This window comes from Oncorhynchus tshawytscha, linkage group LG16 (genome assembly GCF_018296145.1).
Source record: "Oncorhynchus tshawytscha isolate Ot180627B linkage group LG16, Otsh_v2.0, whole genome shotgun sequence".
NCBI lineage: Eukaryota > Metazoa > Chordata > Actinopteri > Salmoniformes > Salmonidae > Oncorhynchus > Oncorhynchus tshawytscha.
In genome coordinates this window covers 11855230-11882960 of record NC_056444.1, presented here as the reverse complement: position 1 = coordinate 11882960, position 27731 = coordinate 11855230, and the positions used below count along the sequence as shown (strand labels likewise).

Genomic DNA, 27731 nt, shown 5'->3' with positions numbered 1-27731 from the left:
TCACTATTAGATGACAAAAGGGCTATGGTCTAATTTTTCCTCACCCAGACTGGATGGACGTTTTTATGCTTCTAGATTGGTTTACGGCCCAGACTCAATGCCCTGGACACCTTAATCCATTTCCCTAATCATACTAAAACAAACAGTTGTCTGTGGAGCCTGCCAGTAGCCTGCCACTAGGCTGTGGGGCCTGCCAGTAGCCTGCCACTAGGCTATGGGGCCTGCCAGTAGCCTGCCACTAGGCTATGGGGCCTGCCAGTAGCCTGCCACTAGGCTGTGGGGCCTGCCAGTAGCCTGCCACTAGGCTGTGGGGCCTGCCAGTAGCCTGCCACTAGGCTATGGGGCCTGCCAGTAGCCTGCCACTAGGCTGTGGGGCCTGCCAGTAGCCTGCCACTAGGCTATGGGGCCTGCCAGTAGCCTGCCACTAGGCTATGGGGCCTGCCAGTAGCCTGCCACTAGGCTATGGGGCCTGCCAGTAGCCTGCCACTAGGCTATGGGGCCTGCCAGTAGCCTGCCACTAGGCTGTGGAGCCTGCCAGTAGCCTGCCACTAGGCTGTGGGGCCTGCCAGTAGCCTGCCACTAGGCTGTGGGGCCTGCCAGTAGCCTGCCACTAGGCTGTGGGGCCTGCCAGTAGCCTGCCACTAGGCTGTGGGGCCTGCCAGTAGCCTGCCACTAGGCTGTGGGGCCTGCCAGTAGCCTGCCACTAGGCTGTGGGGCCTGCCAGTAGCCTGCCACTAGGCTGTGGGGCCTGCCAGTAGCCTGCCACTAGGCTGTGGGGCCTGCCAGTAGCCTGCCACTAGGCTGTGGGGCCTGCCAGTAGCCTGCCACTAGTCTGTGGGGCCTGCCAGTAGCCTGCCACTAGGCTGTGGAGCCTGCCAGTAGCCTGCCACTAGGCTGTGGAGCCTGCCAGTAGCCTGCCACTAGGCTATGGGGCCTGCCAGTAGCCTGCCACTAGGCTGTGGGGCCTGCCAGTAGCCTGCCACTAGGCTATGGGGCCTGCCAGTAGCCTGCCACTAGGCTATGGGGCCTGCCATTAGCCTGCCACTAGGCTGTGGAGCCTGCCAGTAGCCTGCCACTAGGCTATGGGGCCTGCCAGTAGCCTGCCACTAGGCTATGGGGCCTGCCAGTAGCCTGCCACTAGGCTATGGGGCCTGCCAGTAGCCTGCCACTAGGCTGTGGGGCCTGCCAGTAGCCTGCCACTAGGCTGTGGGGCCTGCCAGTAGCCTGCCACTAGGCTGTGGGGCCTGCCAGTAGCCTGCCACTAGGCTGTGGGGCCTGCCAGTAGCCTGCCACTAGGCTGTGGGGCCTGCCAGTAGCCTGCCACTAGGCTGTGAGGCCTGCCAGTAGCCTGCCACTAGGCTGTGGGGCCTGCCAGTAGCCTGCCACTAGGCTGTGGGGCCTGCCAGTAGCCTGCCACTAGGCTGTGGGGCCTGCCAGTAGCCTGCCACTAGGCTGTGGGGCCTGCCAGTAGCCTGCCACTAGGCTATGGGGCCTGCCAGTAGCCTGCCACTAGGCTATGGGGCCTGCCAGTAGCCTGCCACTAGGCTATGGGGCCTGCCAGTAGCCTGCCACTAGTCTGTGGGGCCTGCCAGTAAACGATGGGGCCTGCCAGTAGCCTGCACTAGGCTATGGGGCCTGCCACTAGTCTGTGGGGCCTGCCAGTAAACGATGGGGCCTGCCAGTAGCCTGCCACTAGGCTATGGGGCCTGCCAGTTGCCTGCACTAGGCTATGGGGTCTGCCACTAGTCTGTGGGGCCTGCCAGTAAACGATGGGGCCTGCCAGTAGACTGAGGCCTTAAGTAGACTGAAGGCTTTCTCGGTGTCCCGGACTGAGTGGTGTGACTCATAATCCTGTGCTCCCTTCCACATCTGACTCACCCTAGAGGCTCCTGCCATCACCACACAGCAGTGCTGACAGAGGCACTCGTGGCACTCTTTGGTGGGGGGTGTTATTGGTCCTATCACCCCTCTCATTCATTCATGCTGTAAATATCTCAATCTCTTTCAACACTTCATAGCCACACAATAGCCTTGGGAGGGCTAGTCTTAGTCATATCAGCTAGCTAGATACTGAGGTGCAGTCTGCATACTTGCCTCAACTTCCCTTGATAGACAACTGCAAAGACACCACTAGGCCGAACACAATCTGTGGGCTTGCTACCTGATATGACCAACCCTTCTACAGAATTACAATGCTGCTGTGCTATAGGATGCCATTTGATCTCAGCAGTGCATGCATTACACCGCCATCTGAAAACAGTATGGGACTTCCCTGTTGCCCTTCTCATGTAAAACCTTCTTCACATTCCAGCTTCCAGCCAGTCAGTGGGGCAATTCTATTTCTGGAGAAAGAGGGGACAGCTGCCCACACCAGCTGAGAGCTGCATTATAGGGCTAAGCAAGAGCTCATCGTGTTTCCACCATCCAACACCGCTCCTCTAACAATGGCCCGTGCCAAAGCCATGTATTATGCCTATAATGGTTCTGGCCCATACCAATGCTGGGGTGGGGGTGACATCCTGAGTATCTGAAGCATGTCTACTGGACTCCTCTCCTTACTCTATTCCATCTCTGACACACAGGATTAGGATACGTACTGAGATTACAGAGGCTTGTCTGGCTCTGCCAGAGGATCAGTATGCCAGGTGAGATGGTTATATCCAGATGAACTGAGGTCATAGGGGCACTGAGGGTCAGAGGCACCAGTTATAGCCGACAAAGGGCCAGACATGAGACAGATTTCATGTCAACTCGTTTTATTTTAGGATTTCAATGGGAAATATACAGACTCCAACTCCATAAACTCAATTGCTGAATGCTTAACCCAAAGCACCCATGCCGTAGACGTATATTTAAATGAATGGATCATAAACAACAAAAAGTGGTCCCTTTATCTCTTTGAAGCCATCTGTCTCACCGATGTGTCTGGCGTGGAGAAGATGTCTCGGACGTGTCTAGTCGGCTGCTTGCTCCTCTTCCTCACGGTCAGGGTGTAATTATCCACACGCTTCTTCACCATGGCTGCCTGCGAGCGCGTTAGCGTGGAGAGCAGCGCCTCCGCAGGCCCCTCCCCCAACGCCCCCGACACCAGCGTGGAAAGACCCGCATCCTGCAGCCACGCCTCCTCAAGCTCCGCCTCTGGAATGCAGAAGAGTCAGAGATAAATCAGTATCCATAGCATTTATCAGAATCTATATGTGTATCCATCTCTATGGGAAGGACATCAAAAGAGCACATCCAGTGTTGGTGTCCATTCCATTTAATATTAATGGAATTTAACTAGAATTGAGCCCAACTCAACACACCCTAGGTCTATAAATGGCTAAAAGCACCATTTCCTCTTAAGTATGTAGCATACCGTCCATACTGCCCCTCTCCAGCAAGTCCTCGTGGCCCCGCTGGCCATCTTCCTCAATGTTCTTCACTTCGCTCCAGTAGTCCTCCATGGAGTCCTGGGAGTCCCGTGATGCCGGCCGCTCCGGTGGGCTGGGAGGGGGAGAGGGCCTGGTCCCCCTAGAACTCATCCTGCTTAGTAGGTCTATGCCCTGGTACTGCACCTTCCTGGGGTGGGGAGGGAGGAGGTCAGTAAGTCAATAGGTTGGTATTGGGAGGTGGGGAGGAGATTGTAGGCCGTTTTTGTCATACCAGAATTGGTTTAACTGTGAAAAACATTTCAATTTCAAAATACCAGATTCACACATTGAGCAAAAAATAAAGGCTACGTCAGACATACACTTCTCAAAACCCCATGTACTTTATAAACCATATACACACCGGATACACCTAGATCAGACACTAGAAACTACACTTCTCAAAACCCCTGTACTTTATAAACCATATACACACCAGATACACCTAGATAAGACACTAGAAACTACAGTACCAGTTATTCAAGGGTTTTTCTTTATTTGTACTATTTTCTACATTGTGGAATAATAGTGAAGACATCAACTATGACATATAGAATCATGTTACAAAAAAATAAAAAAGTGTTAAACCGATCAAGAAAATATATTTGAAATTAGCCACTTTTTGCCTTGATGACATTTTCTACATACAAATGTAGAAAATAGTACAAATAAAGAAAAACTCTTGAATGATTAGGTGTGTCTAAACTGTTGACTGGTAGGACTGACAGGAGGGGAATTTAACTAGTCTAAGAATGATTATCTTATCTTATCTTTCATTGCAAAATGAGCCCAGTATCACTGGTATGTCACACTGTCAACCATAGAAACCATTACGCATTCAGAAATGAATTGGGGGGGGCTGAATCACCATTCCTAATAAAAAAGAAAACTACTTTAGGCACTCGACCACAGTTTATATCTGTGATAAACATCTTTCTGGAGAGAGTTCTCCCTTATTCCCTCCTAAACACTGCATCGACTCAGAGAATCTAAACAGCAGATTCTTCAGCTTCATGAAATAACAAAAGAAGCAAATGTTTCTAAACAAACTGTAAATAATAGCGAAGTGAAACCATGTAACTTAACATGAAACTGGGCTGTAATTAAGCTCTGAACTTTGGAAAACAACGATAAATACATAAAACTTGCAGGGGGGTAATAAACAGACAATAAGACCAGCATGAAACTATTCATTAGGAGAAACGCGAGTTGCGGCTGGAGCTGCTATAAGCCGTGTATGTACACGAATGCACAGTGGGGTAAAATACTTTAGTACTTTAAAGTATTCTTAAGTCCTTTTTTTGGGTTATCTGTACTTTACTATTTATATTGACAACTTTCACTCCACTAAATTCCTGACATCAAAAAGTACTAGTTACATTTAGAATGTTCAGGCAGGACAGCAATCTGGTCAAATTCACACACACACCTATAACACCTTGTCATCTGGCAGACTCACTAAACACAAATACTGCATTTGTAAATGACGTCTGAGTGTTGGAATTTTATGTATAACATTTACTACAACTAAATACTTCTACTCAATTTTGACAAATGAGTACTTTTTCAACCACTGTACTTAAGCACATGTTAAAACCAGATACTTTGAGACTTTTACTCAAGTAGTATTTTACTGGGTAACCTTTAGGTACAGTGTCTTTACTTTTACACAACTCATCATGAGGGACCGCAGTGGCTCGCGGGTCTGTGTATCCATACCCACACATGCAGTCAGTGCCGGCCCTAGCCTATTGGGGGCATTAAGTAAAATTGTTGCGGGGGTCCCAACTTGCGAGTAAAACATTTGAGGCCCTCCTCTCAACAGTGGAGCTTTTATTTTCACATTTCTTGTAATCTACACATTTTGCCATGGGGCAGAGAAAATATTTTGCAGTTGAACAGATTTCCTACAATTCTAATCATGATTTGCATTTTTGAATATGATATTTGAGTGAGAGTGATTAACAAAATCAATGGGGGTCCCCCCCATCGGTAATTTGACAACAAATTTAGATAGCTGTCTAGACTAATTTACCAATCAGTGACTGATACAGGAGGGAAAACTGCTACCCTGGGGATGGGTACCAAAAAATGTCTGCAGCATTGAAGGTCTCCAAGAACCCAGTGGCCTCCATCATTCTTAAAATGGAAGAAGTTTGGAACCACCATGACTCTTCCTAGAGCTGGCCGCCCGGCCAAACTGAGCAATCGGGGGAGAAGGGCCTTGGTCAGGGAGGTGACCAAGAACCCAATGGTCACTCTGACAGAGCTCCAGAGTTCTTCTGTGGAGATGGGAGAACTTTCCAGAAGGACAACTATCTCTGCAGCACTCCACCAATCAGGCCTTTATGGTAGAGTGGCCAGACAGAAGCCGCTCCTCAGTAAAAGGCACATGACAGCCCGCTTGGAGTTTGCCAAAAGGCACCTAGGGCTCTCAGACCAAGAGAAACAAGATTCCCTGGTCTGATGAAACCAAGATTGAACTCTTTGGCCTGAATGACAGGAGTCACATCTGGAGGAGACCTGGCACCATACCTACGGTGAAGCATGGTGGTGGCAGCATCATGCTGTGAGGATGTTTTTCAGCGGCAGGGACTGGGAGACTAGTCAGGAGAGGGAAAAATGAACTGAGAAAAGTAGAGAGAGATCCTTGATGAAGTCCTGAGCGCTCTGGAACAGGTTATCAGACTGGGGTGAAGGTTCACCTTCCAACAGGACAACGACCCTAACCACACAGCCAAGACAATTCAGGAGTGCCTTTAGGAAAAGTCTATGAATGTCCTTGAGTAGCCCAGGCAGAGCCTGGACTTTGAACCCCATCGAACATCTCTGGAGAGACCTAAAATAACTGTGCAGGGACGCTTCCCATCCAGCCTGAAAGGATCTGTAGAGAAGAATGGGAGAAACTCCCCAAGTACAGGTGTGCCAAGCTTGTAGCTTCATACCGAAGAAGACTCAAGTCTGTAATCGTTGCCAAAGGTGCTTCAACAAAGTACTGAGTAAAGGGTCTAAATACTAATGTCAAAAACATTTTTAATTTTTTTTTATATACAATAATATCTTAATACCTGTTTTTGCTTTGTCATTTTGGACTATTGTGTGTACATTGATGAGAAACAAAAAACATTTAATACATTTTAGAATAAGTAACAAAATGTGAAAAATGTAGTCCGAATACATTCAGAATGCACTGTCCATCATGATGCGGAGTCCATCCCCCCTCCTAAAGCCATCTCTTCCCACAGGTCTGTCTGCTTCCAGTCACAGCCGGGTTCCCATTACAACTCCTAATTACAGAGAGGCCTCGTGACATCACAGGCCTTTTCATTTCAGACAGGCAGAGTTATGAGTGGTCAGGAGAGCAGCACCTTGTTGTGGCTTGTTGGCCCCTTAAACCTGTATGGCTGGGCCCGTGTCTGATGCGGTCCGATGGAGTCTGATGGACCAGGTCAATGCTGGGATAGGGGGTTCCTGGTCCAAAGAATGATAGGTTGGGAAAGGAACGTGGCAGAGTACCGAGGGCAGTGTCATACACACCCTTCTCTCCCCCTCTACAGCTGGAGGAGGGACATGAATAGGAGTCAAGGGGAAGGTTAAAGGGGTCTTCCCTAGGCATGTAAGGGATTTCCTACTATCTATTCAGCATGGAAACCATCGCAATTTCGTTCAATTCTGTTCAAATTAAATTTGCTGCACAATGGACAATTTTTTTTGCAAGCTCCCGTAGGGCCAAAAGCACATCAGTATTCAGGGAAAAAGGTATGCCTGCTTGTTTGTATTCAAATATTGATAAGTGTGTGTGTGTGTGTGTGTGTGTGTGTGCGCCAGGAAGCTGGCCCTGGCCACACTTAGGGGGGATGTTATTGATTAGAATGATGCATGCTGGGCGTGTGGATGGCGGAACTTTGTTTTAATGGGTTTTTGTTCCCCTGGGTACCGCTCCACCCTCACACCCCTCATGTTATCACATGAGATTTCACAGAATAACATACAGGCCTACAGTATGCCATTCATTACAGGAAGAGTAGCTAGTATGATGGGCTGTAGAGGCAAAGAATAAGCTAAGAACACTTTAAGGTTATGACTATCCCCATTGATATAGGTTTAGAAACGTAGGCCTCCTCATGCACATATCATGACAATTCAAATGAACACAACCTTTTTCTAGGAATCCATGTGTACAGAATAAAACATCAATTCCATGTGTAAGGCCGGTTTGTTGACACAAAGAAATATGCTGTGCTTGTTGAAGAGCAGGTTTGGATCTGTGTGTGTGGGTGACAGCTGTTCAGCACAGAAGCATTTCGTTTGGAGGATGTATACCATTCATTCCGGTACTAATACAACTTGAAAACAACTCTTCACCGTCTCTGAACAACAGCGACGTCACCTGCTATGATGCTGGCAACTGACGGGGCATAGGTCAGGACCAGTATACACAAAACATCTTAGAAATCTTATGATCTTCACAATAAATCCTAGATAAGTACTTCTACTCTGAGACACTTTGTGAATACTGGCCCTGGTTGTTTTTCCTAGAACAGAGTCAATAGTAGACACACTAAGACACCTCAGTTGATTCACAGAGTGGTTAATCTCCAGTCTCTAAAATATCAAGAAACATCTGGTTCAAACCAAAAATGAAAGAAGCCTTATTAGGTGAAATACAGAACAGTTAAGGTATGTATGACACAGACACACTTAGTTCTACCCAGCCATTTCCCCTCAGGTCATGTTAAGGAGGTTTATTAAAATAAATTCAAGTTGAAGAGTAAAGAGTTTTAGATGGAGAGATTCCTAACTCAGGTGCTGGTAGTGTAGGGACAGAGTGACACCATTCCAGTGACCCATTATGTAAAGTAGGCTATACTACAGTCACTATGGCTTCCTGTGATTCACTAGTACGGATACAGTGTCCATACGCCAGCGGATACAGACAGTACCCATACGCCAGCAGATACATACAGTACCCATACGCCAGCGGACACACAGTACCCATACATACAGTGCCCATACGCCAGCGGACACACACAGTGCCCATACGCCAGCGGACACACACAGTGCCCATACAGACAGTACCCATACCACAGCGGATACATACAGTAGTCATACCACAGCGGATACATACAGTAGTCACACCACAGCAGTCATACCACAGCGGATACATACAGTAGTCATACCACAGCGGATACATACAGTACCCATACCACAGCAAATACATACAGTAGTCATACCACAGCGGATACACACAGTACACATACCACAGCGAATACACACAGTAGTCATACCGCAGCGGATACACAGTACACATACCACAGCGGATACACACAGTACACATACCACAGCGGATACACACAGTACACATACCACAACGGATACACACAGTACACATACCACAACGGATACACACAGTAGTCATACCACAGCGGATACATACAGTAGTCATACCACAGCTTAGGATACCTATAGAACCATCATTCCGTTCAAAAACCTTTCTTGTCCATCATGTGGGTACCGTTCCACTACAGTCAATTCAGATATAATGAATGTACTACAATCCCTAAGTCTTCAGGTGTGCTTCTTGGTAGGATATCCTAAATAAAAAATTGCTCTGAAATATCTTTGCCCCTCACAAAAATCAAAACATTCATACAAATAACTAAATGGAATTAGAAGTCATAATCCATGACCTCTGGCTAAAAGGTACTGAATGTTCTCAAAGGAAATATCTTAGTAAATACAATACGTATTCATTCACACCATCATCAATACAGACAGTCCATGTGTTAATGTTCCACTTCACAAGAATCAATCACACACACACACACACACACACACACACACACACACACGGAGGAAAAATCAGATTACCTTTCAGTTCCTCATCCAGCCCGAGAGAAGAGGGGAGCGAGTGAACTCTAGTGATCTAAAAGAGAGAGAGGTGCCTGTCTAGAGTATATAAACAAATCTGTTTGAAGCCAGGCAGGGAGAGAGAGACAGAGACAACTATCTCAGGATATCCTCCTACAGACAGAGCTTGGGTTCCACAGAGACTCATCTCTCCACACACACACACACACACACACACCTCCTCTCTCGCGTTCTCCCTCCATCCCATTCCCACTCCGTGGGGAGGCACACAAGTTTCCAGTGTCCAGCTTTCTCCCCTCCTTCCCTCACTCCCAGTCTCTCTTTCACCCCTCCCCTTCTCCACTCCCCTGCCCCCCTCCAGACATATTTACTGCTTACAATTCCTCTTCTCTGCTTTAATCTTCACCAAGCCTCAACTGCCTCTTTAAAGGTCATTACATGCCCACATCTCTGCACCTCTTTCACTCTCCCTCTCTTTCTGACAGATCCAGTGGAGAAAGTCAGAAAGACAGTGAGGGAGAAAGAGTCAGAAAGACAGTGAGGGAGAAAGAGGACATGGCAGTTAACTTCTGGTACATTTAAGAAATGGCTCTATTAAGGGCAAACCTAACCCATAATGAGTCTAATTAGGAATAGTACAAATACAGATCCCTCTTAAAATGTGACAAACCTGGAATACAAACAACTTCAAATAACTCTTGCTGTGCATCCCAGCAGTCCTGTTATAAGTGAAAATCTTCCAAAAAGCTCTGCTCAAAACAATCATTTCAATTAAATATATTTTTATTGTTTTTACATCAGATCATTACTGGAGCTCCAAAGTAATTCAAAATCAAAGATAAAATATGAATATTTCCTTAAATGACCCCCCCCCCCCTCCCCAAACATCATATGTAGGTCAATGGTGATGGAGAAACTGGAAACATGTGGAGCTGGCCTGGTCTTGATGGATAGAAAGCAGAGCGAGGGCAGGGAGTGGGTACGGAGGTCTGTAATCGGAGTAGAAAACCAAGAGCCCTCCAATCATGACCTAATTCCTCCAAGAATGTCAACACCAGGGCCTGAGAGCCAAGGCCAGAGTCCAACAACAATACCCCCGAAAAGCATAACCATTTACACGTGTTTCGACTCACTCACTGCAGCTTTAAAACATGTCCGACCAAGACCACTCTCCTGTGCAGCCAGTGGCTCACTGCTGGAAAGTAAAGTATTGGAAGCGTGCCCTTCAAAACCTGCCAAAGCCACTTTGGCATCCCCTTCCTTCATAAGTGAATCAGCTAAAACCTTCTCCCAGATCTCCTACTGATTCAATTGGCCATACACTTTACGAAGCGATGAAATCAAAATCGTGCACGTGCCAAATTGCTGACTGTAGCGCATGTGTGTCTAAAACCTAAAAACTTTATCTTTCCAACTTTAAAACTGTGCAAATAACAACAACACATGTTGATCTTAAATCAGTGTGACGGTCAAAACTAAAACTCATTTTCCTTAATAAGCCCCTGGCTAGGGGCTGGAACATCTGGCTTTCCAAAAATACACTTGGGGGTCTGGTGCATATGGTCCAGACCTGGTCACAGCTAGCATTACATTCATTCTGGTTTGTAGGCTAAAGCCCAACCAACAACTGATCCAAAGTCAGTCCGCTATCAATCATTTCCTTGACCAGTCGTACTATGGGCCTGACCCCTCTCTTTCTTGAACAGTTTCTTCAGTGACATTAAAAGACAAAAATGGGACTTTCCCCTTCCTACACATCTGATTATCTGAGTGGGGCTAGACGACTGATCACCAGTTCATCCAGCTGCCATTATCATAACACCCCCTCATCACCAGACCCCCACCTGCCCTCATCACGAGACCCCCTGCTCTCATCAGCAAGCCCCCCTACTCTCATCAGCAAGCCCCCCTGCTCTCATCAGCAAGGCCCCCCTGCTCTCATCAGCAAGGCCCCCTGCTCTCATCAGCAAGCCCCCTGTTCTCATCAGAAGATGCATACAATAGGCCCCTGTTAGAGGTTAGTGAAGAGCAAGAGCCAATTCCCCTCCTACCGGTCACACAGTAGAGAGTCTGGTCTAGCACCGCGGGTCAAGAGCCACTATTTAGTTTGCAGACCCTCTCAACACCCTCAGATCTACCTGGGTTCACTAAGGTCACTATGGCCTCAAAGAAAATAGATACACACGCATACATATACACAACACACTAAAAAGAGGGGCTGTGAGCATAGCGCACCCTTTTTAGTACAGGTCTGGTAAAAAGCAGGGGCATTAACAACATAACAGCAGGCTACATCCTCCAACTACAGATCAATAAAAACAAGGATGTAATGGCTGCCTCACTGATTAATACACTTGATTGGGGATGTATAGGTTGCTTGAGTGGCGTTAGTGGACGGATGGGGGTTTGTATGAAGATTGGGATACGACCCAAAACATCAGTAACGATTCATGAGTTGTATGGGGATGTTTTGGGCCAGTACCTTGATAAAAGGATGATTGTTATGTCATGACCAGCATGACCAGGGCCAAAGTGTCATCATATGTTGACTAACATCGCTGCCCATGACTAATGGAAATTCAATGGAATACCATCTTGTGTTGTCTCCACTTTGTCCAGAACTCGTGTTTTAGACTCCCGCAGCCAAAATAGCTCATGAAGTGTGGCATGAAGTCACGTCCCCCCCCCACACCATCTGTTTTGTTGATTAGCCTAGCATTACGTCACTGTCAAATCTGCAGTACAAATTGAAAATGGCCGCCAATAATATTGTAAAATGGCCACTCATCCTTCTTCAACAAAGTACCTTTAACTGCATTTTCAAACCTGGTAGTTACATTACAAACAGCCTGTAACATCACAAGCTGATGTCAGTTATTTGGAAGGGAAAGCAGTGCATGTTGTGTGTGTTATTGTTCATGGAATGAAGGTCCATTGTGAGAAACAGGCTCCTCTTGACTGCAGCAGTTACATCCTGTTTGGCCTTTTAAAAGATAGCCGGAGCCTGGTACGCCATCATTACCAAATGGCCAAAGAGCAAACTAGACATAGAAAACATATCTATCTAGACTAGAGATGTACTATTATATGAATGTTAGTGGACTGTAAACTCCTGACAAAAAAAAAAGAAATGGTGAATGAAAATAAATAAGTGAAGTCATTGAAATTTGCCATAATCACATAAACAACCAAACCATATATTTAGGTAAACATTAGAACCCCCCCCCATTTACAGTGTATTCTGAAAATATTCAAAACCCTTCCCCTTTTCCACATTTTGTTACATTACAGCCTTATTCTAAAATGAATGAAATACAAAATTTTCCTCAATCTAGACACAATACCACATAAAAGAGAAAGCTTCTTTTTTTTTGCAACTTTATTAAAAAACAATAACACCTTATTTACATAAGTATTCAGATCCTCTGCTATGAGACTCAAAAATGGAGCTCAGGTACATCCTGATCATCCTCAAGATGTTTCTACAACTTGGAGTCCACCTGTGGAAAATTGAAATTGAAATTGAATGGACATGATTTGGAAAGGCACATACCTGTCTATAGAAGGTCCCACAGTTGATAAAAAAACCAAGCCATGAGGTGGAAGGAATTGTCCGTAGAGCGCTGAGACAGGATTGTGTTGAGATACAGATCTGGGGAAGAGTACCAAAACATTTCTGCAGCATTGAAGTTCTGAGAACACAGTGGCCTCCATCATTCTTAAAATGGAAGAAGTTTGGTACCACCATGACTCTTCCTTGAGCTGGCCGCACGGCCAAACTGAGCAATCGGGGGAGAAAGGCCTTGGTTAGGGAGGTGACCAAGAACCCAATGGTCACTCTGAAAGAGCTCCATAGTTTCTGTGTGGAGATTAGAACCTTCCAGAATGAAAACCACCTCTGCAGCACTCCACCAATCAGGCCTATGGTAGATTGGCTAGACGGAATCCACTCCTCAGTAAAGAGCACATGACAGCCTGCTTGGAGTTTGCCAAAAAGGCACCTAAAGGACTCTCAGACCAAAATAAACAAGATTCTCTGATCTGATGAAACCAAGATTTTACTCTTTAACCTCTCTGGGATCGTTCGGGACGCTAGCGTCCCACCTCGCCAACAGCCAGTGAAATTGCAGGGCGCCAAATTCAAAACAACAGAAATCTCATAATTAAAATTCCTCAGCCATACAAGTATTTTACACCATTTTAAAGATACACTTCTCGTTAATCCAACCAGTGTCCGATTTCAAAAAGGCTTTTTGGGAAAAGCAGTACATATCATTATGTTAGGTCAGCAACTAGTCACAGAAATCATTCAGCCATTTTCCAACCAAAGAGAGGTGTAAAAAAAAAACTCAAATGCCTCCAAAACCTCCGGAGAAATTGCAGAGAGCCACATCAAATAACAGAAATACCTATCATAAACTTTGATGAAAGATACATGTTTTACATAGAATTAAAGATAAACTTGTTCTTAATGCAACCGCTGTGTCAGATTTCAAAAAAGCTTTACGGCAAAAGCACAATATTCAATAATCTGAACAGGTTCAGCCACAAAAGCAAGCCATACAGTTACCCGCCAAATTGTAGAGTCAACAAAAGTCATAAATAGCATTATAAATCTTCACTTACCTTTGTTGATCTTTGTCGGAATCGACTCCCAAGAAATGTTTGTTTTGTTCGATTACGTCCATATTTATGTCCAAATACCTCCGCGCGTTTAGTTCACTATTCCAAAAGGCACAATGCGCAATTGCAAAATACAGACAAAAAGTCACAAGAGTTCCATAACAGGTTGTAGAAACATGTCAAATGATGTTTACAATCAATCCGTAAGGTATTTTATAATAAATCTTCAATAATATTCCAACCGGACAATAGCGTATTCATTACAGAGGAAAATAGAACAGCGCGCCCGCGTAGTAAACAACTGATTGGCCACAGCCTAGTCCACTTGTTGAAACAGCTGTTATTCGACACCCTTCCACAATAGAAGCCTCAAACAACGTTCTAAAGACTGTTGACATCTGCTGGAAGCCTTGGGAAGTGCAATCTGGCCCCATAGACACAGCATATTGTATAGGCAATCACTTAAATGAAACTACAAACCTCAGATTTCCCATTTCCTGGTTGGATTTGTCTCAGGTTTTCACCTGCCATATGAGTTCTGTTATACTCACAGACATCATTCAAACAGGTTTAGAAACTTCAGAGTGTTTTCTATCCAATACTACTAATTATATGCATATATTAGCATCTGGGACAGAGTAGCAGGCAGTTTACTCTGGGCACCTTATTCATCCAAGCTGTTCAATACTGCCCCCGTCACCAAGAAGTTAACCTGAATGCCAAGCGCCACGTCTATAGGAAACCTGGCACCATCCCTACAGTGAAGCATGGTGGTGGCAGCATCATGCTGTGGGGGTGTTTTTTTCAGCAGCAGGGACTGGGAGAATAGTCAGGGTTGAGGGAAAGATGAACCGAGCAAAGTAAAGAAAGATCCCTGATGAAAACCTGCTCCAGGGCTCTCAGGACCTCAGACTGGGGTGAAGGTTCACCTTCCAACAGGACAACGACCCTAAGCACACAGCAAAGACAACGCAGGAGTGGCTTCGGTACAAGTCTCTGAATATCCTTGAGTGACCCAGCCAGAGCCCAGACTTGAACCTGATCCAACATCTCATGAGAGACCTGAAAATAGCTGTGCAACGACGCTCCCCATCCAAACTGACAGAGCTTGAGAGGATCTGCAGAGAAGAATGGAAGAAACTCCCCAAATACCAAGCTTGTAGCGTCATACCCAAGAAGACTCAAGGCTGTAATCGCTGCCATAAGGTGCTTCGACAAAGTACTGAGTAAAGGGTCTGAATACTGATGTTAAATGTGATTTCACATTTAAATGGGTTTTATTTGCAAAAAAGTATAAAAACCTGTTTTCGCTTTGTCATTATGGGGTATTGTGTGTATATTGACGAGGGGACATTTTTTAGAGTAAGGCTGGAACGTAACAAAACGTGGAAAAAGTCAAGGGGTCTGAATACTTTCCGAATGCACTGTACATGTGACAACGTTAAAGGAAAGGTTCACCCATTTCGTAATGTTATATTGTTTTTGTGCATCTCTGAGTGATGTATCGATGCCCTGGGTCATTTCATGTTTTATTGGCGTTCAAGCAGGCAGACATCCAGCCAGTATGACATAGCAACGTGATAAAGTCTCCCTCACTACACTGGAAGTTTCTATCAAGTTAGGCACATGAGCTCTTTAAACCGAGCCAAGTGCATTCAGTAGATCTAAAAACAGACTTTAAAAATAGTTCACATAATATAGAAATTAAATCTAACATCTGGCCAACAGGCTCAAAAAGAACAGGTTATATATACCCTGGAATGACATTTGGGGTATTTTAGGGTGACAACATTCATAGTTTTAAAAGAGCTGCCGTTTGCTGGGGCACAGGTGACCATCTGTAGCCCAAACAGGTGACCATCTGTAGCCCAAACAGGTGACCATCTGTAGCCCAAACAGGTGACCATCTGTAGCCCAAACAGATGACCATCTGTAGCCCAAACAGATGACCATCTGTAGCCCAAACAGATAGCCCAAACAGATGACCATCTGTAGCCCAAACAGATGACCATCTGTAGCCCAAACAGATGACCATCTGTAGCCCAAACAGATGACCATCTGTAGCCCAAACAGATGACCATCTGTAGCCCAAACAGATGACCATCTGTAGCCCAAACAGATGACCATCTGTAGCCCAAACAGATGACCATCTGTAGCCCAAACAGATGACCATCTGTAGCCCAAACAGATGACCATCTGTAGCCCAAACAGATGACCATCTGTAGCCCAAACAGATTCAGAACATCAAATGATGCTTGAGAGGCCCAATTGTAGTCTCTGTTACATAAATACACATCCACAGCCTTTAAAAGCCTTTCAACCATGGGAGTTGCCTACCGGTATTGTTTTTGTCAGGCTTGCATGTCCAACTCCATCTCAGCGTGGACTACACAACATAACTGACTACAGTGTGAGTGTGTGAAAGAGAGAGAGCAGAGCGTATGCCAACTCCATAGTGATCATTTCCCTTTCAAATTCACACTGCCTCCTGCCGTGCTATACAAAGCAATTATTGTAGGAAGAGGCAGTGAAACGAGGACGAAATTGACACACATACTGTCAACACTCATTTCAGCCGTATCTTTTTTTCTACTTTAAGAGAGATAATCGTGTTAATTTGATATTATCCACAGAATTATTCTGGTTGAAAGATCATCTTTACATTGTTATAGTTGTCAGGTGCAATGTTATAACTTCAGAGACTGTTTCCAGCCAAAGGTCAGCACTACAGTAACAACCAACATCTCTACATGAAATATGGATCTAGGTACAAAGTAGTCATTAGTCTCACAAATCACGGTCTTCTTATTGTCATTTTTTAAATATTTTTTAAATAAGACGTTCCAGTAATCCTGTCACATCAGTCAGTTAACTCAAATTGCAGTAAAATCAAAACTACTTTCCTGACAACAAATTTCTGAATACGGACATGGGAGGATTGAATAATCGATCGCTCATGTGCAGCATAGAATGATAAAACAATAAATCCTCCACAGCAAATAAACAATTCTTCAGCTGATAAAGAAGCCGCTCACCCTCAATGGTTTACAAGAGTCGCTGTCAACTGTCCAACCTCTTCCCCTTTATCAGGACAGAACAGCTTTTATAATAATCTGTGTGTGTGTGTGTAACAGTGTTGCTTCCGTCGCTCTCCTTGCCCCAACCTGGGCTCAAACCAGAGACACTCTGAACACATCAACAATCGCACAAAGCATCATTAACTATCGCTCCACAAAAGCCGCTTGTCCTTGCAGAGCAAGGGAAACAACTACTTCAAGGTCTCAGAGCGAGTGATGCCACCGCTAACTAGTTAGCCATTCCACACCGGTTACAGGTGTAGTGGTTAGAGTGTTGGGCCAGTAACCGAAAGGTTGCTGGATCGAATCCCCGAGCTGACAAGGTAAAAATCTGTTGTTCTGCCCCTGAACAAGACAGTTAGCCTACCGGGGAACAGTGGGTTGTCATTGTAAATAAGACTTTTTTTTTTCTTAACTGACTTGCCTAGTTATATAAAGGTTACATAAAAAATAAATTAAAAAGTTGTTTACTTGTGTATAGTGGCAGCCCCTCTCTCCGTGTTCCAAGCCCTTCAGGTATAGAAACACAGCAGAGTAGATCAGTCTTTCTCCAGTCCAGTCATAATCCACTCAGGTATAACATTACAGCCCCTCTCTCCGTGTTCCAAGCCCTTCAGGTATAGAAACACAGCAGAGTAGATCAGTCTTTCTCCAGTCAAGTCATAATCCACTCAGGTATAACATTACAGCCCCTCTCTCTGTGTTCCAAGCCCTTCAGGTATAGAAACACAGCAGAGTAGATCAGTCTTTCTCCCATCCAGTCATAATCCACTCAGGTATAACATTACAGCTCCTCTCTCCAACCCCAAGCCCCTCAGGTATGGAGAGCAACAATAAAGTAGATCAGCTGTTCTGGATGGCTTGGTTCTCTACCTCTGGAAGATGATGAATGCCTAAACGTCAGTCAGCATGTACAGCATCCATCGCTCACTCAGTCCTACCTGAGAGCGGAGGAGTGGAATGTGGACAGGCAGCATTGCCAAAAATGCCAGACCGGGCAGTCACTCGCTCATTTGTCTCAGTCATCGTCCTATTTATTGCTAACCTATCACATTTTATCACTGGGTCGTTCCATATGAATAACTTTGACTGCACCCCTTTTGATTTGAACGAAACCTTTACATACATGTTTGCCCATGTATGTAGTCAGAAAGTTATTGAATTCATATGGAATGATCCCACTGCACATCCAGGTGTTTTATTTCAAAAGGATTTATGGCAGGTATTTCCGTCCCAACATCTTCACCATAGAAAGGGGGTTTCAATTCCACTATGTCAACACTGAGTCAATGTGGGAAGTACTTGAGTAGTGTGCTTCGTTTCGGTCACATCTTAAGTGGTAAAGTTCAAATGCACTACATTTTCAGTGACCACGCACAATTAAAATTCAGTTCACCTAACCTGCTGAGTGGACAAAACATTAGGAACACCTGCCCTTTCCATGACAAACTGACCAGGTGAAAGCTATGATTCCTTAAGGGGAGGAGACAGGTTATAGAGACAAACCTCATTCTCGTTTCTCATAACCCCCATTATGAACTACCGACCTTTTCTTCCATTGTGGTTTCCTTGTAACCTGTCAGGTTATGAGTGCCTTTAGGGGACATGTTCAGTCACTAGGTAATAAAAGTACTGAGCTGTATGATATCAGAGATAAACGTATCTAACCCGTCAATCAAGTGTATCTCCCTTACCACAAAATAACAGACTGCATTGCTTCACAGTGATATTTCCATTTCAACAAGGCATGCATTTCCCATGCATTTCCCATGCATTTCCCATGCATTTCCCATGCATTTCCCATCACCGGTGCATGTCAAAAGGTGATAAAAATGTGTCGATAGAAACAGAAAATTCTTGAAACTCTCAAATGGGTTTCGCTGGTCCATTTAGTCAGGCAGAAGAACAACTTCCTCAGGCTGGTCACTGTGTAGTTCCTCGTCACGTTGCCCAAATACAAAATATGCTGTAAAAACGCTACAGTGAAATGGGAGGTGATTTATAGAAAAGCTACCATCCACAACAGACTAAGCTACCATCCACAACAGACTTCTCCTGTGACATCAACACACTTCACAAGTGAAGTCACTGAACGTGGATATGGTAAATTCCATGAGAAAAAAAGACCCAAGAGTTTTTGGAAAACGTGGTCGCTTCAAAAAAAAAAAAAAAAAACTTTTTTTACCGTAACTCTGTTAGCAAAATACACATCTGCACAGTACTTCCAGTAAATGTGTTTTTGTGAAATGTTCAGTGTAAATTGTTTAAAGTAATCCTTGTCCATAGAGTTTGAAAATCAATGGTTTTTGTTTGGCATTCATTTTAAAGCGAAAAATCAGAGTCTCCGTTATCAACTGTTCTAGTTGTATTTTATCCAGGCCACTAAAGCCTGTGCTTTTGGGAGTGGGTTAATTTATTTTAATGAGAGCTCAGCTTTCTTTATTAATTAGCCCACTTTAGTAATCATTTGACCCATAATTTCAAATTAATCTCCCAATCTAGAGGGCACAGCTGGACACACCACCACGACTACCCTGGGGTGGCAGGGTAGCCTAGTGGTTAGAGCGTTGGACTAGTAACCAGAAGGTTGCAAGTTCAAACCCCCAAGGTGACAAGGTACAAATCTGTCCTTTTTGCCCCTGAACAAGGCAGGTAACCCACTGTTCCTAGGCAGTCATTGAAAATAAGAATTTGCTCTTAACTGGATAAATAAAGGTAAATAAAAATCATGGAATTGCCAACAACCAAAAATCCTACATGTAACTAGTCATCCATTCCAAACAGTCAAACCACCAACAGTCACCCATAAATAGCCACCCATAAACAGTCACCCAATATCGATGTTTATAGATTTCAGTCGTGTTTGTTCCAAAACATCTCCGTTAGCCTAACAGCACAGTCTGCAACCATACCAATATAGCAATAACCCTAATTACCACAGCAGCGGTTGCAAGACTGCAAAGAGCCAGTCTTTCACCAGCTACAATAGGCACAGTCATGGGGAGACACCCGTGTGCCAAGAGTTACCATTGTGTGTCTGACAACTCAATGGAGGGTAAGCTTTGAAAATAATCCTGCCAGTGACCCAAATGCACAAACCCACGTGCCGGTCCCAAAACTTAAAAGGTGCACACACGCCAAAACACAGAGTGCATGATTGTGCGTACGCACACACAGCTCTAGCCTGTGGGAGGGAATGATGTCACCCGGGAGTGAGAGACACATGATCCCAGTGTACAGCAGCAGTGTAGTGAAGGTGGATCCTCTCTGTGTCCATCTGATTTCTCTATTCAATTATTTTGTGCCACTTTTCTGTTTTTTATCATCAGTCGTGGCAGTGTGACCAGCTGTGCCCTCTACAATCAAGAAGAATGGTGCTAGATTGGGAGATTAATGTGAAATTATGGGTCAAATGATTACTAAAGTGGGCTAATTAATAAAGAAAGCTGAGCTCTCATTAAAATAAATTAACCCACTCCCAAAAGCACAGGCTTTAGTGGCCTGGAAAAAATACAACTAGACCAGTTTAAACAGCTGAAGGCTAAAATACAACTAGACCAGTTTAAACTGCTGAAGCAGCAAGTGTGTCCTTAAAATATCCATGAATTGTCCTGATGTTGTCAGCAGTTAATCTGGCAAACCTGATTCCAGAGAGAATTCTGTTCTTAGACAAACCTTCAGTCTATCCTTAAAGTTATTGCTCAGATCTTCAGATGACTTGTCATTTCAGTATTTCCCCGAGGATTTTTTTCAGCAGTGGAGGCAAAGTTAGCGTGTTTTACATTTTGCGGTTTTAAAGCTAATTTCCTGCAATTCTACATATTGGTTTATGCTGTACTCGTATGTTATGAGTGACTCTAACATAACAAAATGACAGTTTAGATTCTCCCTGACAGTTTGGTTTATATTCTGGGGCTGGTTAGTTCTCAAAGATGACCTTGTAAAAAATCATATATAGCTCTATTATCTTTTCTACATACTTTATATTGGTTGTTATTCATTCAAGTTTACACTGTGTGAGGGGGGGGGGGGCTATCCTCAGTTGAAACAACAAAGCGAGCTCCCTGCCACTCTTTCAATAAAAAGCTTAAGGATGGTGCCTCCTGAGTGGCCCAGCGGTCTAAAGCACATTGCAGTGCTTAAGGCATCACTACAGGCCCCGGTTCGATTAGTCAAATGTACAACAAAATAATTAAGGATGGGGCTGCAGAAATGTAACCTCTCAAATTAATAGACAAAGAAGGATGCAAGGACTGACCATCCATGATTTTGAAATTTGAGGCAATACGGTGTTAGTTTACATGAACATTGTCTACAAACATTGGAGTAAAACATGCTCATATTTTGGATGAAAGTTGTAATAATGTCAGTCTGATCAGTGAAAGTACTGTAACGTACATCATAAGGGCCATTACTATAAGTGATGTTGCCTACTGTATGTTCTGATACCCTTTTATAAACAGCAGAGGGAGAGAACCACCATGTTCCCCATGCTCTTCATTATCTAACCTTGTACTGGTAGTCAAAGCACCAATCCATGTGAAAACATGTGGCCCGTTTTGTCTTAACACATTACTGACATCAGATTATTATGTTCACCCAAAATATTCTTACAATTTTCATCACAGAAACATTTGATAATCTTTCACACTAAAAAAATTATTTCAACGTAAATTAATTCAAGAGCAATACTGAGAAGCCATAATATCCCAAGGGTAAACATCTTTTTGGCATGCCACACAAAAAGAGGCTAGCTCCCCTGTCGGTGCCTGACCCCGGGTAGCTCGTGGCTGACATCACCCGTCAATGACACGCACAAGTACACACACGGGACAAGTAGCCACACAGAGCGTCTGGGCAAACTGGCCACAACTGGGCATGCTGGGAGGACAGCTGTTCTGAGGTTGTTCAGGTGGGGCAACACAGTGGAACATACGGTCAGTACAGACCGTGTCGTACCTACTACAGTACAAGTCAACAGCTATCTCACATATCATTGGAAAGAGAGTGAATTGTTAAGAACGTGTTCAAATAACAGAACATCTAGTCAATGGCGTGTGAGAGTTCATTTCTTACTCAAGAACAGATTTAGATACAATTATTTTTAAAGACTTAAGTAATAAGGATATTTTATCTATATTATTTTAGCCTAACATTTCTATAGGTCTAATGTGGTATATATTAATGTAATGAATTAATGGTTAGAATGGAGGAAAGAGGCTGTGAAATGTGGTGTGAAGTCTAAATTTACAGCACAGTGGTTACTTCCCAAGAACCATAACAAACAGGGGACTCCATCAATAAACATTCCAGTTCAATGCCAGATGAGTGTAGCCCTGCAAACCTTAACACACACACACAGCTAGGTGAAGTGACCTGGCAGTTCAATCAGTCGTATTCACTAGGCAGAAAACAGAGGAAAACAGACTTAAACAAGGCCTACCGGAACTTGTCTAATAACAAACACACATTTTTGTTTTCTGTTGCAAAATGTTTTGCTACGGTGTGCCCTAATGAATACGACTCCGCAATCCTAGATGATTGGCTTGTTAAATCCACCACTGGAGACATGGTGAAACCTGAACAATTTCTTATTCATTTTGGTTTGTGTGGGTCTATATAAAAAAATATAGCTATTTATAATTACAGTTGTTATGTTCACTGGCCGTACCCAGACATAATCGGCTATATAAATGTCCCCTTGTGCTCTGTGCAGTGCCTGCCAAGTGACTGCCTACAAATTGAGAGTTTTGTTTGACTCACCTGAAAGTCAACCCAGCCAGAGTGAGCTATACCTCTCCATCTGAACAATAGGCAAGTTCATTTGAATGTCCCGGGTGGGCAGAATGTATACATTTTAGACCCTTCCATTGGTCCTTAAGTGAAATCTCCACCCACCGGGGGCACTGGGCCATAAAAAAACAACTCGCCCATTACTAATAGGTCATTAACCAATCACATTCAGCAAATCACCTGCAGAGGGAGTTTCCTTTGAATCCATTTTCCCATTCACCCTGTTTGTGGTGGTCATAAACTGGATCATACCGTCAAAAGTAGCTGAGCACCCACTCTGGAAATGTAAGGTACTTGTAGAGTATATTGTTAAAAACAATGTCTAAAAATAAACTAAATTAAAAAAGGGATACTTCATGTTAATATTTATGTTGAATAAATGAATGTCAAAAAACTATTCTGAATCTTGACATATTCCATCTAATCACTGACACCAATGTCTATCATGCACAGTTAATGAATCTTTTTTTTTTTTAACACGAGGCATGTAGATTATAGGTCTTAAAAGGGGATTAAAATGGCCACTTTCATCATGATTTTCTTAAATGGTTTGTGACTCAAATGAAAGAAACAACATATCAAACATGCTTCCTACCAAGTTTGATTCTATGAGAGAATTGCCAGAACAATCTGAGATACCCAAACAATGTTTTCAGTCTTTCCTGATGTAGAAATGCTCAAATCCTGATCTCGTGACCCATCAGAAGCTATAATGTAAAACTGACATCAGATCAGTGCCAGCAGGCAACATCATCCTGCAAATGTGCAGTTAATGCATCCAATAGGCTAAGAACGTATTTTCAAAGGCACATCTTTGTTTGATAGGCTACACTTGAAAATCACTTCAAGTCTTAAGCGTGTCAGAACTGTGTCACATACCGTATGTGGTGCTATGCAGAAACCAACAAGACACTTCAGCAGAAACCAACGCAATAATTCCATAAACATCTTCAAAGCTTTTTGTATAGAGCTAAGCTACTCACCATCACCGCCAGTAGCGAGGCAGTAAACTTCTGACAGCAGAGACTATAATTTAAAGTCCCAATTTCCCACGCTCTCGCTCTCAAAGCGCTTTACCCAGTCATATTTGTTTGAACGTTATATCAATGGATACACAATAACAAACTAGTTAAACAGGTAACATACATTTTGTAATTTATCATGCAGCTTTTCCATCAATAAAGTGCCAGTTACCTGCAAGGAGAGTGTCTTGGAGGCGCATAGCCCTCATCCACCAAATGTATCCTGGACTGTGCGTATGAATGGTATGCTGTTAAAATTACACTACACGAGTCTTTCATTTCCATCGCTCACCGCCAAAATATCATACCAAAGTAAGCGCCTAGCTACTGTTAACCAGCGGGGTTGAGTGTAGCCTACTTTGCATTGGCACACGCTGCGCTACTCTTGTCAGAAAATGAATGAAGCAATCGACCGCTCCTACTCTCATGCCTGCTCGCGGTGAAACCCGACACCACGGCCCGAGAGGACGACCCAGTGGAAGTCGGCCTTATTTGCATAAAACATCTCACTTCCATATGTAAATGAAATAGGCCTTTGGGCAAATGTCAACATTATTAAACGTGTTTATTTTATCTCGTTCCTCAGCCTTTTATTGTTCTAAACCAAATAGCTAAATAAAATCATTCACTGAGTGACAGAATGTGAAAGGTCAGTGGTGATTTTGTATGCCCCCTTGTCTCCATCTTACCCATCTTCATTATGTTTTTATGTGTATAGTTGCTTTGTTGACATTCAGTCAAGTTGAGAGATTATAGAAGCTGACCACCTCACCAGAGGAATATTCATTAGTCAGATTCCCTTGCAAAGCGTTTCCTCTGTTGTAAAAACGGTTTGCAATCGAAACCATTTACTCCAAATGGAAAATGTTTTACAACAAAAAAAGAGTTTATATTGGAAAAATTCATGTAGCAAGGTCCCTCACAGTTTGTTATCTGTTTACTTCAGTTCGGTTCCTCAAGTAAATGGCAAACAAAACATTTAGCAATGGAATTCGACAAATGAATTCACCCCAATCACTGTCATTGTGCTGCTAGAGCTCAGGTAATGGGGAAAGTCTCTACCATCCCATACAAGTTGAATAAGGAGTGGTGAAGTTACCTGATAGGTAGTAACCTTTGTGTCAATGGTACTGACCAACAGTGACATCTAGAGCCCTGCGTTTTGTGCAATAATGTGACATGCTTGGATTTTGAACCTTTATTCAGAGATGTTCGTCAAACTGTCCCCTTTTCTTTTTCAGTCAGATGGTTCAGCACCGTCCTCAGACAATTGCTTTCATTTTTTGGTGTAATTCTCATTTCTGTATAAGGTTTAAAATACAGGATAAAATCTTGCTTTGTCACATGATTGCACAAAACACAGGGCCTTGCATAGCCTATAATCTGTCCAATGGTGTCATAATGAGAGGTCCATGTGGGGTGGTTCATCAAAATCATCAAAAGGCTGTTGTTTTTTTACTTTAAGAACATTTTACAATTGATAAGTACAACACACAAAATCACACAGTAATGTTTTCACCAAACCTAATCAGTGTTTCATCTAGAAATACCTTTCATATAAAGAAATTTCCTTTCACAATGAAAATGCTCACAATATTTTTCATATGATTCTCTTATCATTAAAACTAAAATATCATAATTTTTGGGACAAATCACTCGCTCAATGATAAACCTCTTTTAGATGTAATAATGTGTCTATTGAGCAAGTTGAGGAGACTGCTGGGTGTATCCCTAGATAGCAAGCCTTTATGGTCAGAACATATAGGCTCAATGGTTGCTAAAATGGGAAGAGGTCTGTCCATGATAGGGCGTTGCTCTGCCTTCTCGACATGTCAGTCGAGCAGACAGGTCCTAGATCCGTGTGATGGTGCTTGATGTTGCTGTGAACCATCACACGGATATCTTTGTTGATGAAGCGGGCTTCAACCTGGCCAAAACTCTGCGCCATGGGCGAACCTCATCGGCTGACGGGCGACCATCCAAGTGCCTGGAAACCGTGAGGGAAACATCTCCATGTGCACAGCTATCACCAAAGATGGTGTGGTAGGACTTAGGCCATTACTTGGATCCTACAACATTGCACACTTTCTCAAGGAAATTGAGCAGGCCTGTCAAGGTGAAGGGGTCACCTATGTCATTGTGTGGGACAATGTCAGGCTCCACCATGCATAGGTGGTTCAGGCATGGTTTCGGGCCCATTCCCGATTCGTGACCCTATACCTGCCCCCATACTCTCCTTTCCTTAACCCTATTGAGGAGATTTTACAGCACGGAGGTGGGAGGTGTACGAGCGCCGTCCCGTCCCCATGAGTGTGCCACCCTCCTGGCCATGGATGGGCATGCGAGGACATCAATGCAGACCAATGTCAAGCTTGGATTCGCGCTGCCAAAGGTTTTTTGCGCAGTGCATGAACAATGAGGACATTCACTGGGATGTGGATGACAATTTATGGCCAAATGCTCAAGACAGGCTTGATGCAAATGAATGTGTGCTAAACATTGTTTTATTTTCATGAATTTAATTTCTTACATTTCATTACAGACAGTACACCTATGTTGTGATTAAATATGAAAAATAACATTTTATTTGCATATATGCTTGTAGAGGATGTCTTCATTGAGCACACCTTTGATTACACATTGGAAAGATATTGTGGAAATTATAGATTTGTTGGGTAAGTCTATTGCCAAATGGGATAACTGTCATTTATAGTACTGTACTTATAAGGGCGATTTGAAACGCGTATGTTGCATTGTTTGCTATTGGATTAACTGGTAGTTAAAACAACAACAATTTAAAAATATCATTATGTTGTGTTTTGGTGATTTAACCAATGTTCTCATTACATTTCACAATATATGTATATTTTGAATCAATGGTTGTTTGATGAGAGATGTTTACAATCCAAATGAACGCACAATTACAGGTTTTGAATGAAATACTTGCTGCATTACAAGTGTGACCAGTTTGGAGTTTTGTACAACATTTATTTTTTAAATGTACCACATCATTGTGAAAACAGTACCAAAGTGATTTTTAAAAAAACTAACAAACACATCTTCTGTAGCCCGGTGACTTACATAACTGAGGCACTATGCAGGGGAATTCAGGGAAGTGGAGGACTATCGCAGTGAGGCACGTTGGCTGATTAGCACATTTCCTCATTCACCTAAGAGCCCTCATCTTTGCTTCCCTCTGAAGAGATTCAATGTAGCCTATGAATGTGCTATTTGCAGGAGTAAACAACAGGATCATTAATGTTTATACAGTCATTGGAATGCATGTAAAAACTGGAAGTTACAGTGTCTCAAGAGTCAGTATTGTACAAAGGAATCCTGCTAATAATTTTTGCAATACCTTCAATGACACTGTAGATTGAGATACATTGTAATTGTCAGCCACCCTAGCCTCCACAACAACCCTTATAATCCCTGTTGAAATCTTAATGTGAACTGTAGACAGATCCCATTTAGGTGGATAGATAGCCCTCCTATCTGACAATCCGAGGATTTGGCAGGACTCCCAGTTGATGTTACTGGAAAATAAGTCATCTTGGTTGGTGTGTTTCTGAGCTCCCATCATATTTCCTAAGACATTGTTCTCTTCATCCCAATGAAGTTCAAAGGTCTTGGGCAATAAAGATTGGCATGTACCTTGTTGACTTATTGGGGATAGTGAAAAGATAAAGTGTAAGATAATTTCAACGTTTCTCAGTGTATCTATGGCAGGGAGAGACAGTCCTTTATATCTGGGTATTTCATCTCTGCTATCCAACGGGTAACAGGATAGAGCAACATTTTTAGGCACTGAAAGCCATACGACGATGAGGCGCAGTAAAAAAAAAGAAATGTTCTGTAGAGCAAAGATGCTATCTGGTGTTTTGCGGTAACTCAACCTGTTCCAGTCTCAAGGTGTAACGTTAGCTTTCAGATAG

General features: G+C 43.6%; 1 protein-coding gene across 4 annotated transcripts in view; it reads right to left on the bottom strand.

The window, feature by feature from the left end:
• LOC112215325 (rho GTPase-activating protein 18) overlaps nucleotides 1–24273 on the bottom strand; it is a 36270-nt gene extending 11997 nt beyond the window's left edge. Inside the window, exons 1-4 of one of the 4 annotated variants that reach the window (XM_042298784.1) lie at nucleotides 23969–24097; nucleotides 17453–17592; nucleotides 3359–3561; nucleotides 2918–3138 (exon numbers count right to left, since the gene is read on the bottom strand). In XM_042298784.1, coding sequence (XP_042154718.1) covers nucleotides 2918–3138; nucleotides 3359–3524 — 387 coding nt within the window. In that variant the 5' untranslated portion in view covers nucleotides 3525–3561; nucleotides 17453–17592; nucleotides 23969–24097. Of the gene's footprint in view, nucleotides 1–2917; nucleotides 3139–3358; nucleotides 3562–9281; nucleotides 9498–17452; nucleotides 17593–22744; nucleotides 22795–23968 lie in introns of those variants that run through there. The other 3 variants (XM_024374268.2, XM_024374269.2, XM_042298785.1) reach the window with 3 other exon arrangements.
• Nucleotides 24274–27731: the final 3458 nt, after the last annotated feature.